This window comes from Meles meles, chromosome 8 (genome assembly GCF_922984935.1).
Source record: "Meles meles chromosome 8, mMelMel3.1 paternal haplotype, whole genome shotgun sequence".
Taxonomy (NCBI): Eukaryota; Metazoa; Chordata; class Mammalia; order Carnivora; family Mustelidae; genus Meles; species Meles meles.
In genome coordinates, this window is record NC_060073.1 from 36,984,638 (window position 1) to 37,001,684 (window position 17,047).

Consider the following 17,047-nt stretch of genomic DNA (forward strand, 5'->3'; position numbering starts at 1 on the left):
CCCAAACTTCCACTTCAATTACAGAACTCCCTAGATCTTTCCTAGTTGAAAAATATAGTATGGAAGCTGTAGTCACACGTCCTAGGAATGTAAAATTATACATATTTTTAAGGGCATTTTCATCTTCAGCATTCATGTTTATTCTTTTGCTGGAGTTGTCACTGAAATCTAAGCTTACCACATTTAGCTTTGTAATCTTAAAATAAGTAAGAAAAAAAAACAAGGGGAAAAAACTTCATTTCTCTGAACGTTAGAGGATGAACAAAATTGCAATTGTTTTCAGTCAGAAAGAAGGCTGGGTGTGTGCACAGCAGAATCTGAAATAGGCTTTGCAAAGCAGACATTTTTGCTTAGGTAGGAAAGTCCTAAGTCCCTTCACCATCTCCCAGACATTGGTTCCACAATTATCTTTGCCACCAGGTTTTTCCGGTCACTAAGTCCCCTTCTTCTCACTAAATGAAAAGTGGGGAAAGCCTGCTCATACTAGTTGTTAGAATAAGATATTAAATTTAGCCAAATGTGGGGGACCTTGGCTGCCTTAGTCAGTAGAGTGTGTAGCTCTTGATCTCAGGGTGTGAGTTTGAGCCTCATGTTGGGTGTAGAGATTAAAAAATAATCATTAAAAACAAAACAAAACAAAACCCAAACAGCCTATTGTGTTCACCTGGTAGTGTTGAGCGGCATGGACACTGATGAAATAATTATAAAGGATTTGAGGCAGTTTGAAAATCAGATGGGGTTAGCCATCCATATGACAATTATATTTTGTGGGGGATACCTAAAGAGATCTCATTAAATTTTGCCTTTCAACTAATAATTTAGGAAATTTTTGTTTTCTGAGAAGCATTAGAGAAACTGTTTTCCCTGCACACAGAGAGCATTAAGATGGAAATAAATACTCTGAGGAAGTCAATTTTGGGCATATGTTTGGAAATTTTACTCCCTTCCATCTTAGAGAAAGATGCTTGGGGCCCGCTGGGTGTGGAACGAGGGAGAATGGTGCTGGGGCACATGCTGACACCCTCATATACAAGTTTGGGTGCCTGGGTGGCTCAGTCGGTTAAATGTCTGCTTTCAGCTCAGGCCGTGAGCTGATCCAGATCCTGGGATGGAGCCCTGAATCAGGCTGTCTGCTCAATGGGAAGTCTGCTTCTCTCTCTTTTTCAAATATATAAAATCTTAAAAAAAAAAAAAAAAAAAGAACAGTGAGGTCTGATGGATAGGCTTCTTCTTCTGGAGAGTAGACTTTGATTACACAGAAAATTGGAGGAGATCGTAAATATGAGTTTCTTTTCTGTCAACCTGTTTTCATCTTACTTCCCTGGAAAAGATGCCTCAATGTGAATGTGGCTAGAACACAGTGGCTATAATACTTGTGTTTTCTAGAAAGAAAACCATCAAATGTGGTGGTGGGTGTGGTTCTTCAGATGAAACCAGATGGCATGTTCAACTGCAGGTAACATCACCATTACAAATAAACAGATCCTAGGTAGCAGGAACCTAGTCTGATCAATGATTCAGCTAAAGCTAAATCAATCTTCTTCCTGGACTATATGTGGTTGGCACATTTCGTTTTGGATAGAAATGCCTATAGGAAAAGTCAGATTTTTCTATCAGAAGCTAGGTATTTTAGGCCATTCCTAAAAGATTCTCTCTCCTAATTTATTGAGAACACCAGAAGGAATAAGATGTTAATTGATTTGTTGGATAAAATCCACAACTATTCCTAAAGTCTGTTATAATATTGTGATTTGGGGGAAAATGGAATGGAAATACCTATGACCATAGTAGGACTGAGTTGGGCATATCTCACAGTCAATAAGTATACGTGCGCGTGTGTGCGCGTGCACACACACACACACACACACGCACACCCAGGGCCTCTGTCTACCTGCCTCCAATTGACAGACAAATCAATTCAGCCATATCAGTAACACAACTCTTCAGGCAACCTGGATTTTCAGTTTCGATCAAGCTGAGAAAAATCAGGCCATTTGGTGGCCTCTTGTTGGCAGTTGGTTGCAATGCCCCTAAATGTCTTCCTTCCTTGGCAGGGACTTTATCAGTGCTAAAATTTTTATCCTAAGGAGATTTTGACAGCGATTGGTAGAGCCAGCCCAAGTGTGAAAAAAGGAAAATGCTTCTGTATGACAGGAGCTTCATTACCTTCTTAAGAACTAACTAAGCAGGGCGCCTGGGTGGCTCAGTGGGTTAAAGCCTCTGCCTTTCGCTCAGGTCATGATCCCAGGGTCCTGGGATCGAGCCCCGCATCGGGCTCTCTGCTTGGCAGGGAGCCTGCTTCCTCCTCTCTGTCTCTGCCTGCCTCTCTCCCTACTTGTGATTTCTATCTGTCAAATAAATAAATAAAATCTTTAAAAAAAAAAAAAAAGAACTAACCAAGCTTCCTCTTCCATCTTTTTCTAGAACAAAGCATTATTAGAATCAGTAAGAGCCTCCATTTGTAGGTTTCATGTTTCATGTGCAAATGCCCTGATGATGACAATGAGTTTATCAGAAGACAAACAGCCAAAATCTTTTGAAGAGTGGAACAAGGGCTTGCAAGACTTGGAAACCATTGCCTTTGGAGCTAAAGAGTGAACAATCCCCTCTCCCCATACTCCAACTTCTATTTGAAAAACAGACAGGATCAACTTGAACATGAAAATTGTAGGAAGAAACATCATATCACGATTTATTGAGTGAAAAAGTTCCTTTTCATTCCATTCTACAACAGATTGGGCTAAAAGTCATTTTGAAAGAAAGTGCATCATTCAGGAGTTGTATCTCATCATGCAGTCACTCAGCAGCATTTTATTGAAAAGGGCGTGCACAGACTCAGACAATTGCAAACTATTTCGGCTACTACCTAGAGCAATTTTCAACACACTGTACTGGAAAGTGCTTCAGCTCTGAACAACTTATCAAGGCAGACTGCATGCACCTATATGTTAGTTATTTGCTTGAAAAGACAATTTAGAATATGAAAATATATAAGCAGCATTCATGTAATACAGAATTCCTGAGAATAGTGTGTGCTATATAAATCTTTGAGAAATAATTTGTATTCGTATGAAAACCATGATATAAAACATTTGTCTCAATGAAAGCAGAGTGATTTAAAACTCACATACTGTGAGGGGGCTGACAATATTTTGCTGTCAACAATGATGAAGGCAGAGCTAGGTTCTACTGCATTGTTTCACAAAAAGACATTTACAGATAACTTTTTCATTGTTTCTCTATTTTTTGATTGGTCTGAGAAATTACCAGAGAAGCTAACGTCTAAATCAATTTATTATAATTTTTTTCATTAAAAATACCATTCTCTTTTCATGTTTTTCTCTCTGGACAATCAATACAATTTTAAATCCTAATGGTGGTCATATAAAAATAACTCAGAAAGAACAGAATTCTCAAGAGCATGGCTATCATTATTCTTTGCTCTTCTGTAAAACAGTTGTCTTTGTCTTATATCCCTAATTTGGGAAAGACCTAAATGTTAGGTTCATTGGTGTCTTCAATAGGCATACAGAGTATTTATGCTCAGGCATGGTATATACATTTAACTAACAAAGAAAAGGAAATGCTGCAGATGCTACAAAAATGGAGGAGCTTAAAACTCCTTTGTGTAGTTAGGGGAATTAGTTGCTATGAATATGCAGGTTGCAGAAACAGAATCCTTGAGGAATGTGAATGGAAGAGTCCCATGTGACAAGGGCATGGGAGGAAGTTTAGAGGTCCTACCCCTGGTTCAGTCAGATTCAGAATCAGAGGACAAGTAGGGGGATAAGTATTTTTGACAAAAGCAAACCAAGGAACAACGATGATCTATCACAGCTTTTCCCTGGAGCAAAAGAAGAAAAAGCCAAAAGGCCATTTTCAGTGTTAGGATGACAAAAAGTAGTTTTCTAGTAAGAGAAACTTTATAAATTTTCTTACTAGAGACACCCTAGCATATATACAAAGTTACTTTATTTCCATTGTCTTTAGTCTGGTCTTTATGCATTGTGGAAATAACTGTGTTTGTTTAATTGAGCAAAAAACAAAGATTATGAATCATATATGTATAGTATATATCTGAATGCGTGAATATATGTGATTTGCCAACCCCCATTCCCAGGGGAGGAAAAGTGAGATTCATTTTGATCGCTTTGCCAAGGAAAGGTGTATTCATTTCTCCCATTCATTCCCGTGTTTCAATTCTCCTCTTTCTTCCCCTCCTGCTCCCATTGCTTATGCCTCCACCAGACTTTCCTTGAATCCTTCATCATTCCTACTTCATCCATCTGTGAACAATACCACAGATAGAGTTGACACAGAAGTAACAACTCCACAACAAAGCAAAATGATTTCTTTCACAATTGACTTGATCTTGGTTTTAGAGAGTTTTCAAAAATCCACCAAGTTGGTCTATCAAAGAAACAATAACAGAAAACTCCCATCATCGATGAAAAGAAAACAAAAATATGTGTTTTTTTTAACAAATAATACAAATTTATATCCATGCATTATTTTCATCAGCTCATGAACAAAAGTGCACATTGTTAGAAAAGCTTAAAGTGTTGCAAAGCATTTGGCTTCTCATTTCCTGAATAAACAAGTCACAAGGGCATACTATGTGTATGGTCTCAGAGCTGCACGAAATGTAACTTGCATTACACATTGCCAAGGTGCAAAGGTACAAGGAAAACCAACATATGTACAGCATTTCAAGTTATCCTGTTATTCTGTGAGAGTTATTATAATAAACCAGGGAGGAAAAAACTAAAAATACTATAAAACAGCCCTCCATGGTAAAATATGGATGAGTGCTATTCTATATGATATGAGAATAAACACCCATGTTTTTTAAGTATGTGGCTCTATTGGAATTCACGGGTTTTTTGCTTGTTTTTTAAAAAAAAGGCAGTGCAACTTGTTCTGCCAGTGAAACAACACGTTTGAAAGTAGCCAATGCAATAGGATATATTTCAATGAATAGTATTCTTTTTAGAATCTTAGTTTTTGGTTTGACTACTAAAGGTGGTGTGCAACAATTCCACTGCATAGTCAATGTAAAGCAGCATAAATTCCTTGTGGCACAGATCCATAATCTCATCAAGGAACAAGAAAAATTCCCCAAACCTAGAAGCTGAAGGGACATGGAATTCTGGCAGCAAAGGCAATAACTGATTTAGGTCATTCCTTTTAAGTCATTTCCTGTTAAGTATCTCAACTCAACCTAAGTAATGTTCCAGAGCATGTGACTGAAGACCACATGAGACTTTCAGCATGCCTGGCTTATGAACGTTTACATGGAAATCTGTTGCTAGAATCCTCACCATCACCCTTCCTGTTACATTGCAGCTGATGGAGGGTAGAGGTCTCCCAACACACAACTCCCTGAGGCTGGTTCTGAGAATTAGATCCTGGCTTCCTGCACTATCAATCTAACCATTCTTTAAGGTCATGAGTCATCTTTCTCTTCCCTAGAAGCCTGGACATTCCAAATCCCAGAGATGGTTGTGCTGCATTTCCAAGTAAAGTATCATACATATGGTTTGCCAGGCGTGCCTTCCTCCTGGATCCCACCTAGAATTTAAAGTTGCTGTCATTCCCACTAATGCTATTGCCCCCACTGGGCAACAGGAATCAACTAAGGCCATTCATGGTGAACGGGATGACCACTTTTTCTCCGTTGTTGTTGCAAATGTTCCAGTTCAGCCTCATACATCATCTCTTGGACTAAGTACTTTTCCCGCCGTATTCGGTCATACAGGTTCTTTGGTACATCTGGAATCAGGTATGCGATGAATGACTTGATCCCAAAAACAAGGTGCTGCAAATTTAAGAGGGGAAAGTGCATTTTTCAAAGATTCTGAAAGGCCAATTATAAAACAGATCATAAACAATGTTGCATTTACCTTACAGTCCAGCATCAAAACACAGGAGGCACTATCTAGATTATTAATATTTTTGTTTCTATTAATAATTCCTTTATGATGCAAATGTATTTTTTAAAAGAGATTAACAAAAGTATTGTGTATAAAAAAGACAGGATCAAAAACCAAAGGTAAAACCTGTGGTCTCAAGTTCAAAGGCTGAATGAGACCACCTTGTTAACCATCCCCTGACGCGTTAGCTGTGTAACCTTACGCAAATCACCTATGTTCTCTATGTCTCATCTCTAACATGGTAACAGTAATAGTATCTCTCTTTTTTTAATATTTTATTTATTTATTTGACAGAGAGAGAGAACAGAAGTAGGCAGAGAGGCAGGCAGAGAGAGAGGGGGAAGCAGGCTCTCCGTTGAGCAGAGAGCCTGACGCGGGACTCCATCCCAGGACCCTGAGATCATGACCCGAGCCGAAGGCAGAGGCTTAACCCACTGAGCCACCCAGGTGCCCCAGTAATAGTATCTCTTAAAGGTTGTTACAAGGATTAAATGAGCAAATACATGTGAAGGGCGTGGAGAAGGGCTTTGTGCAGTATAAGCACCACTTAAATATCATGTCCTATTATAATAAATGCATCCTTTCTCTTCTCTGTAGAGGACAGAAAAGAGAAAAAATCTGATACTGATAGAGTTAGGATGACATGTGGAAAAAACCCCATTTACCTACAGGACTTTGTGCCAATCATCTCTCCATGTGGCAAGGAAGAACTCGAGGCACTTTCAACTGGGTTTAGTATGAGTATCTCAGTAAACTGCACTGTGGTAAAGCAGGTCCTACTTCCCATAGAAGAGTAGATCAGGAGTTTCTTTCCTGATCAAATATTTGGTATTCACAGAACTATCCGGCAATGTGTCTCAAAAGTGTAGAAATAAAAATAAAAAACATTTGTTATAATTTAAATTAGTGAAGAATCTGCACCAAGTCCTTTATAATGGTAATAAATGACCCTATAAACTGATTCACTTAGAGAGACTGATATGCAAAGATTATTCAGTATTTTTAAAAGACTTTTTTTAAAAAGCTGGTTTATTGTCTATGAAGGCAAGCTTATAACTAGTTATAGATGACAAATTTCTTAAACTGACAGAATTTATCTTAAATAAAAAACTACAGCAAGTATCATACTTTAAAAAATTTTGTACTGGGGTGCCTGGGTGGCTCAGTGGGTTAAAGCCTCTGCCTTCGGCTCAGGTCATGATCCCAGGGTCCTGGGGTCAAACCCCGCTTGGGGCTCTCTGCTCAGCAGGGAGCCTGCTTCCTCCTCTCTCTCTGCCTGCCTCTCTGCCTACTTCTGATCTCTATCTGGCAAATAAATAAATAAAATCTTTAAAAAATATTTGTATTAAATTTGGAAACAAGACACAATTGCTCACACTGCTGCTATTCTACACCATGTGGAAATTTCCAACAACACAGTAAGGCAAGCAAGAGAAATGAGGCATAAACCTCACAAGCGCAGCGACAAAGCTATTGTTATGGGCAACTTGAATTATCCTTTGAAAAGACAATCTAACAGATTTAACAGACAGAAGATTAGAACCAATGAAAGATTTAAAAAAGGAGCTACACACATTTTAGAAAGACAATTAGACAATTCCAGCAAAAATCAAATCATAATGGAGGTTAACATAGTATTTATAACAGCAATAAAAATATCTACAAAATTTTTGGAAATAAGAAGGAATGAACAAGCAAGAGAATATTTTAAAACTCTATTATAGGATATAAGAACGATTTGAATAAATTTCATGTTTATTAATGAATCAGCACAGAGTATGTAAATAAGTCAACATGTGCTTTCTACAAATGTAATTCACTTTTTTAATTTAATTTAATTTTATTTTCAGTGTTCCAAGATTCATTGTTTATGAACCACACCCAGTGCTCCATGCAATACGTGCCCTCCTTAATACCCACCACCAGGCTCACCCATCCCCCCATATCCTCTCTTCCAAAACTCTTAGTCTGTTTCTCGGAGTCCACAGTCCCCCATGGTTTGTCTCCCCCTCCGATTTCCCCCAACTCACGTAATTCTAATCATAATCCTTGCATGATATTTGGGGGAATCTGATGGCTTCTGCAATGTATATGAATGATTAATAACTCTGAATAGCCAAGGCAATTTTTAAAAATAAGAGCAGGCTTGGCAGGGGTGGGAAATAGATGGCTTTATCAGATATGAAGATATATTCCAAAACCACAGCATTTAAATAGTGTGACAGTGGACAGGAATAGACAAATGAAGTAATGAAATCAGAACACTGAGGCCAGGCACATGCTTATTGTAAGGATTTGGAATATTACAGAGATGGATTTACAAATCAGTGGATAAATAACATATTAATAAACAGCAGTACAAAAAATTATTTCACTATGTAAAGAATAAGAAAAATAAGCCTTTCCTTCAGACTCTATGAAAAGTCCCGATATCTTTAAGATGTGTGATAGATAAGACTATAAAATTAATAGTAGAAAATACAGTAGAATATCCTTTTGACCTGGAGATAAGAAAATTTCCTAAAGAAGCTAGACCAAAAAAGCCAAAACCTTAATAGGAAAACAATGATGGGCTTGATGACATCAAAATTAGACACTATTTGTTAATAGATAAAATTAATAGGTTATGGACAAGAAAGAGATATCTGGAGTGTTTATAATTGGTAAGACTGATTTATAACTGGCAAACACATAAGAAAATCTTGAAATTTGGTAACAAATAAACTGGAAACTCAGCCAAAATAGATCAAAGTTAGAAATTCAAGGAAACCAAAATGGCTTTCTAGTAATAAAAGTGATAGTCAATGTCATGAATAAATAGATTAAAACAAACAAACAAAAAAAACAAAATATTACCTTACTCCTATCCATCTGCAAAATACTAAAAATTCAGACAATTTGAAAATCTGGTGAAAATCTAAGGGAAGTTTGGAGAGGGACCTGTCAGTTTTATGTGAAATCGAGTATGCATATAAATAATTCCACACCTGGGTAAAATACTCCTGAGAAACCCTTAAATATGTTCAGAAGGTGACATGTCCAAAATTTCTAATAAGAGATTTATACAGGTGGAAAGAATTATTGTAGGCCTAAGTATCCACGCATGGGGACTACAGCACTTAAATTCAATGAACTATCATACTAAGTAGACAGAAGAAATTATCTAAATGTGGATAGACTTCATGGATAGATCTCTTTCTATATCTAAAAAAAGTAAAATGGGTAAGAGATAAAAATGAGTTATCACATAATACCATTGAAGTAATTTTGAAAAAAAGAACATTTAAAACAATATTACACACACACACACACACACACACACACACACATTTTGTTTGTTTTTCAAATAAACATGTAGAAAAACTTCTGAAAGAAAGAGAGTGGGTGCTTTTGGAGTAGGTGGGTAATAGAATTAGTGATGAGAAATATTGAAGAAAAGATACAAAGGGAATCGTATGTATCTACAATGAAAGTTTGCTGTGAATCGAGGCATTTGATGAAGTCTGTTCACCTGAGTTCCAAAAGAAGATGAAGAAGAAAAAAGTGTACATTAAAAACACAGTAAAAAAAGACTTTCCAGAATCACTGCATTAGAAATATGCCTTAACCCCTTTGCTACCTGTAATAAAATGAAAAGTCACACTTTATCAGGAGACGTCTTTATAGGCTCATAGAGTCATTAGTTAATAGAATTTCATCCTGGATTAAACCTTAGGGGTAAGCATTTCGTATTACAGATGAAGGATGTTTCACGACAAAATTTGACATATTTTTTGGAGATCAGTGGAGAGGATATATCTGCCTTTAAAAAGACTTTTTCTAAAAGCCTTCGGTATGGCTACTTTTTCTCTCTCCCTAAGAAACAGATGCATTCAAAGTGCTTTTCCACAGAATCTGGCAGTACCTTAAAGAATATCCAGTATATCCCAGAACTAAATTCTTCACTGTATTAAGCTTCTTATATGCTAAGGAAGCCAATAATACTGTAGCTGCTTCAAAATTTCTTCACAGGGCTAGTCTAATATTAATGACTCTGATGATCAAAATTTATGTGTGTTTTATGGAAGTGTTCTCGGGCATTGTTTATTCAGTTATGCACTGTCCCTTATACAAATACACATGTGGTCAGCTGTAATTAAGCTGATTAGCAAATAAGTTTCTCTACCTTGATGAGTAAGTAGAGATCCTCTCATCAAATGATGAAAACCATCCTTTCCTTTAATGTGGTTACTAGGAGGTTCAAAGTTAAGTTTTCAGTTCAACTGTTAATAGCTTCTTTTATCCTCATTTTCTGGTATTAATACCCACTGATCTACCTTCTTACATTTTTCAGCTCTTTCTTTTCTATACGTTGTATAGCAGGTTCACCATACCTAAACCTTGTACTGTATATCAACAAGTCCTTTTTTGAAATTCAGTGAGGAACTACTATATTGAAGAGTCAACTAATGTATCAGTCAGAAAAGCGTTTACCCATAGTGATTTTATCAGCCTGTGACTAACCTCAAACACGATAATGAAGGCCAATCGAGCAGCAAGGATATGCCAGTATTGTAAGGTGAACTCATAGGGTTTGGAACTCCAAGGGGGACCTCTGTAGTCTCGGTACCTAAAATCCACAAGACAAAGATTTGAGGCATAGAGATTAAAGTGCGAAGCCCCCACATGTTTGTAATTTGCCAAAACCCCAAAATGTCAGTTGAAATGGGCTCATCAGCGTGTAGAGAGAGGAGATGGGAGATGAAAGCAAGAAGAAAAGATAGCTATAATTTATAACGAAGTACCTGCAATAACCAGATTTTCCCATACCAAGCTCGCTCAGGTCAAAGAAGGATAGACTATTGTTGACATATCCCTTTAAACAACTGGGAGAAAAAGAAAAGCATCATGTAATTCAGAGAGTCATAAATTTCTAGTCCAATTTCTTCATTACACATGACAGGATTTAGTAAGTGCTATTATTCCTTCCATTTTAATTATAAATTCCTAACGACTCAGCTCTCTGATTTTATCTCCTAACTTCCATTTATCTATAATTTTATCTCAATGAGACAGAATCTTGTCTGCTATTTTCCCCCACTTCATTTACCTCCATTTATTAAGTGTTTACTTTTTTACCTCCATTATTTAAGTGTTTACTTTTATAAAACTTATATCTATAGAGTTTTAACACATATACGCATATCACCCTATCTGGCTAATTGTAATTAAGCTGCCAATTGATCAACATGTGTCTTTTTGATTTATTAACTTATTCAATATATATTTATTGAGAACCTATAATTTGTTAGAAAAGTCCTAGACAGTTGGTATTTGACAAGGAACAAAACAGGTTAAAATCCCTGTCCTGGTGGTGAAGTATTAAATTGTGGTCAGAATCAACTTTTACCATAACCTTAGAACATATATATTATAATCTTCATCATATAGATTAAAGAACTAAGCTTTACAGAGACTAAATAACTTCCTCCTAAGACTGTATTTCTCAAAATTTTTGATCTTGACTAATCTTTACATTTTTAAAAATTACTGAGAATCTCAAGGAACTTTTTAACAGAGGGGTATATGTATTGGTATTCAGCACATTAGAAATTAAAATTGAAATTTAGAAAATATTTATCTATTAATTCATTTAAAATAATTTATCACATATATTAAAAGTTGATATAAATAGCACATTTTTAAAGAAAAATCGTTCGTATGTTCCAAAAGATGAAGTGAGAAGAATGACATCCTTTGATGTCTTCGTTAATAGAAGATAGCTAGATTCTCATATCTATTTCTGCATTAAATTTGGTTGCAGTATGTTGTTTTGGTTGAAGAGTAAGTAGATAATTACATAGATAAGTACTTTTAAAAAAAAGGTATTTTAATAGCATTTCAAGTAATCATTTATATTTTTCATTGACATTATATCAAAGTTCTACCAGTTGTCATTTCTTAAAGTTTAATTGCAATGTGGAGTCTTAAAGTATCAATAAACTTTTCATATAGATTTTACATTAAAATCCACAGGTCTATCTTGTATTTCAAATTCACATTTTATCCATGCATGATATTGTGACATTAAATATGGGTCACTTGGGAAATAGTTTCCTAAATTACGGAGATCTTCCAAATGTTGTTATATTTCTACTATGGACTATGAAAATCATAATGGACTGTGAAAATCACTACTGATTTTTATCAGGAAAAAAAATCTGTAAGTACTGGGAATCTTTCAAGTTCAGTGGTAGATAAAATTATCCAAAATTCTGATTTTCACTTCAAAACTTGAACTTTCTTAATGGCAACAAATACTGTCAATTATTTCCCCTAAAATGACAAGTAGTTTTGTCCATTTCTAGAAGAGTGCCTCCTAAATACCCAAGTCTGAATAATAATAGTTTATATGGCAATCATTATTTCATGTTAAAAATTTTTGTTTAGTTTGTAAATCCAACAATCATGTACGTGTTTTTCTCTGAGATGCCCATCACCATACTTAAACACGTAGCAGAAGACCTTTGTCGCACTTTGCATTTTATCAAATCGAGTACTGAAAAGACATTTATTCAAGGGTGGAGATCTGATAACATTAACAATCTTTATTGCTTCATCAAGGGCATTCTGAATTTTATTACTGGCACTTTTTAAATGGTAGTTCTACAATGGTGAGGAACACAATCATTGTTAGTACTTTTTGGTACCACTGCCTTCAGTTACATGAAGCCACGGGATCATTTTATCCACTATCAATTTTTTACCATCTGTACAAATGTCCATATGGCAAAACAAACACATAATATCTGTATTATTAAGAAAATAATCTGAAAGAGACCTGTCCTATGCTGAGAATCACTCCCCAGGATAAACAGCTGTTAAAACCTGGATTCAAATGTACATCTATCTCATTCTAACCCCTGAATTCTGAAGTACAGCACTACACTGGTTTCCCTCCCCTCCCCATCCATCTCAGACCCCATGATTTATCATCCCAATTGCTCTCTTGCCAATACCCTCCTCTTCACTGCCATTTTGTCCTTTTGCTATTTTGTTCTGGAAATTTCTGATCTGAATGAATCTACTCCAGTTTAGCTGCTAAGGATAACCGGAAAAAATTAAATAACAGGATGGCCCTAGGAATGTGTGGTTCCAACCTCATCTAAGCCCTCCACATCTCTTCTTGAAGTTATTCTACATCTGGTCACTGAGTATGGAGAAGGCATCCGGTGCTATCTCCGTGACAGGCAGGACTTGAAAAGTAAAGAGAGATAAGCAACCAGTATCATTTCCACCCGCCACTAGGTGGAAGCAAAGACAGTAGCAAATAATGCTTCTAAGGAAGCGGGCTGCCCAAATCTGCCTACATACTATAAACCCTTAAAATCTGCTTCTAGACTATTTTGAATTAAGAAAAAGGGACCATTTTTGGCTTTTCACTATTAGTACTAAAACTAATTTACTTATATGGTCTTTTATAGTTTATGAAACGTTACTTTAGACACCATTTCCTTTTTTAAAAGTTAATTAATTAATTAATTTATCAGAGAAATAGAGAGAGAGTGAGAGAGAAAGCACAAGCAGGGGGAGCAGCAAACAAAGGGAGAAGCAGGCTCCCTGATGAGCAAGGAGCCTGGCGTGGGACTTAATTCCAGGACTCCAAGATCGTGACTTCAGCCAAAGGCAGATGCTTATCTGACTGAGCCACCCAGGCGTCCCTAGACACCGTTTCTTTATTACAGGTCCAGACTGATGATGTGTCTTTTAGTAAAAGGCAAAGATAAAATTTGAACCTAGGCTGTTTCATTTTAAGTTAAAATCTCTTGACAAGACTGCAAAATATATTTTATGCCCTTATTACTTCTCTTTGAAAAACTGAGATATTTATGATCAGAAAGGCATTTATTTCAGTGTTCTGAGAAAAACATCAGTTCATCAGTGGGGCAAAGGGTTGATTTCATCTTAAGCCACAGCTCAGGCTCTTGGAGCACATGTCTTGCATCTAAATAAGACGCATGCCCAAAGCTGCTCCTGAGGCAGGAGGACAAGTGGCTTCTCCCATCACTACTTCCACACCTAAGGCTAATCTCCAGCTGAAACTCCAATTTCTGTTCCCCAAGTCCAGTGCTCTCTTGCACTCTTTCTTAATACTTGCTTTGAAGAAGGAAAGATGTGAAAAATCCATTTCCCTTTAAACAGTGCTTGCAAACTGGGTGATTTTATCCCTCAGGTGATATTTTGCAATGTCTGAAGAAAATTTTAGGTTGTCACAATCTGGGGAATAGGGAGGTTGCTATTGTATCTATGGGGTAGAGGCCAAGGATGCTACTGAATATCCTACAATGCATAGAATAGCCCCTACCTTTCCCCCAGAATGGAATGATCTCATCTAAAACGTCCATAGCACAGAGGTCGAGAAATGCTGTTCTACTGAGGGTTTTGGAAGGGAAGGGGGTTGGGTGGGCCTCGTGGTGGGTATTAAGGAGGGCACATACTGCATGGAGCACTGGGTGTGGTGCATAAACAATGAATTTTGGATCACTGAAAATAAAATAAAATTTTATAGATAAAATAAAATAAAATGAATAAATTATTTGAAAATAAAACAAAATGCTGTTCTAAAGTATGGACTCAAATTTTATTAACAAACAAAAGACAAAAGTCCAGGGCAGCATTTCTGCACCTTAAAATCCCTAGTTAAAATTCCCTTTTGAAAAAAGGGGCTCCTGGGTGGCTCAGTCCATTAAGGGTCTGCCTTCAGCTAAGGTCATGATCTCAGGGTCCTGGGATCAAGTCCCACATCCGGCTCCCTACTTAATGGGGAGTCTGCTCCCTTTGCCTCCTGGCTTGTGCTCTCTGTTGCGCACTCTCTCTCTCTCAAATAAGTAAAATTTTTAACAAAAAGAAAGAAAGAAAACTCTCTCATGTAGCTGACATTTCCTTCATATTTTCTATTTCCCTGCAAACTAGCTTTATTCCCTGAAGCAATTTGATTAACCAATGTGGTCCCAACTATAGAGTCAGAAGATTGCATTGGATGATTTCTAACATCTGTTCCAGTTCTGAATTTTATTTCTAAATACATTATAATGTTTTTAACATTTGGATACCAGTGATTCATTTACATGTAAAAACAGAGAGAGGCTTTAAAGTTATTTGCATAAGAAAACACTGTCGCCCTTTTTATCCCACAGGATTTCATCCAATAAGCACATTGTAAGTACAATGATCAAAAACGCTGCCCCTAATGGTCACAGAACAGAACTTCCCAATGACTTCCCATTTCAGTCACAAACATAAAACATATCAGAGAAAAGTATGAATTTCAGCCTTACTTTTCACCATATTCAAAACGACTTGCACAGGGGCCATATTTGTATTCATAGACAAAACGTGGGATGTAATCAGATGTAATAGCAATTACAAATGCATTGGTGATCACAGCCAGTATACCGATTCCTTCGAGAATGCCATACCAGATTCCTAGGGGAAGAAAGAGTAGAGATAGGGAATGAAATGGAAAAAAAAAAAAAAAAAATGAAAACCCTTTCACAACTCTTCTTTGGAAAGAATGTTTTGGAAAGAATGTTTTCTATTGGGGCCATGGCTCTGTCCATTATTCACTTTCTTAGTACAATATCTCACTACAGATCCAACATTTACTGAATACTTTTCCACAGAGGGAAGGCTGACCCCATCTAGAGAGATTTGAAAGTAAAAATATAAAAATGTGTCAAGACCTGGAAATCACTAGCTGACTTTTCCAATTTGGTATACAGATGTACAAAAAAGCTTTTGAAATTACATACAGTATCCACATACTATTGGTTATAGTCAAAACTGATGTTTCAAATAGGATTAAACTTAGCTTTAAATATATTGATAAGAAAAAAAAAAGTCCTGGAAAGAGATATTCACAAGTGCTAAAGCTGATGGGATAGCATGGCAACTTCCTCTCTGCCAACCCCTTTCTTCGTTTTTCAAAATCTTTACTATGTTTCATTATATTGAGTCATAATGAACAAAATAAAAATACAGAAGACATAAGATATAAAATGTCATGAAACAAGAAATCAGAATTCATAAAAATATTCAAATTCATCAAAATTTAACATTTATTTTTACAAAAGTAACAATATTTGGTGAAAAGAAAGAAATCACCAGGGAGAAAATATTTGCTTCACAAAAAAGGACAAAGTGTTATGATACAAAATATCCTAAATTTTAATAAGGCAAGAGAAAAATGGGCAAAGAATACAAATGAGTAATTTGCTATGGAAATGCAAATAATTGATAAATATATTAAAATTTTTTCAGTTACTAGTATTTGGAAAAAGGTCCTTCAAAAAATAAGATTTTTTAAAAAAATCTACCAGATTGTAGAAGATTTGAAAGTCTTAGACCACCACTGCTGCTTAGGGATTGTGGAAACCAGTGAACAGAAACAAACATGGTTGTTTGCCGTATGACGACTTATTATAATATTTGTGGTGGTTAATCTGATATCTTTTAAAATTAAAATATGAGTACATTTTAATCTAGCAGACCTTCTTTTTGGAATCTGTACTACAGATACCCTGTACACACGCATTTATGGATATATGATACACAATATATATATAATATCAAAGTCTGTGTTTATATTTATACTTATATTCATCTATTGCTATATTTATGTATGCTTATTCCTGCTTACAGTGGGAAAGCTAAGTAAATGACTATAAAATTTATAGCACATCTATATTATGAGTGCTATTATACTATTAAAATGAATTACACCAATATGTTATGAGCTGGAAGATATTCATGAAGAAAAAAAATGCAAAATCCAAAAAAGTGCATAATTTTTTCATATATGTGTATAAGCAAGAACAACACTGACAAGTATAATGCCTAATTGATATCACTGATTTCCTGAGGTAGAAGAGAAAGGCAAAGTGCAGAGAATGAATATTAATTCTTTTTTATAACGTTGTGTGGTCTGGCTTGAGCAAGACAACCTAGCAAAGTTTAAAACATAATAATTTTGCATTGAAAAGTGCAATAAACACTAACTAAAGCTGGAAAAGGAGTTTGAGCTATTTTCCTCTTTGATTTATTTTCTACATTTTCTTCAATATGTTTCTATTATT

The 17,047-nt window shown here is 35.9% G+C and overlaps 2 protein-coding genes across 7 annotated transcripts in view; one reads left to right on the plus strand and one right to left on the minus strand.

The window, feature by feature from the left end:
- The window catches only part of SLC5A12 (solute carrier family 5 member 12), a 55,886-nt gene extending 51,034 nt beyond the window's left edge, over positions 1–4,852 (plus strand). The window contains exon 16 of the mRNA XM_046014196.1: positions 2,425–4,852. The gene's annotated coding sequence lies outside the window, so the exon portion shown is untranslated. The remainder of the gene's footprint in view (positions 1–2,424) is intronic.
- Positions 4,853–5,472: 620 nt separating this feature from the next.
- The window catches only part of ANO3 (anoctamin 3), a 456,805-nt gene continuing 445,230 nt past the window's right edge, over positions 5,473–17,047 (minus strand). For all 6 annotated transcript variants that reach the window (XM_046014190.1, XM_046014191.1, XM_046014192.1 and 3 more), the window contains 4 exons: positions 15,251–15,398; positions 10,718–10,798; positions 10,437–10,542; positions 5,473–5,818 (listed from right to left, as the gene is read on the minus strand). In XM_046014190.1, the coding sequence (XP_045870146.1) occupies positions 5,636–5,818; positions 10,437–10,542; positions 10,718–10,798; positions 15,251–15,398 (518 nt within the window). In that variant the 3' untranslated portion in view covers positions 5,473–5,635. The remainder of the gene's footprint in view (positions 5,819–10,436; positions 10,543–10,717; positions 10,799–15,250; positions 15,399–17,047) is intronic.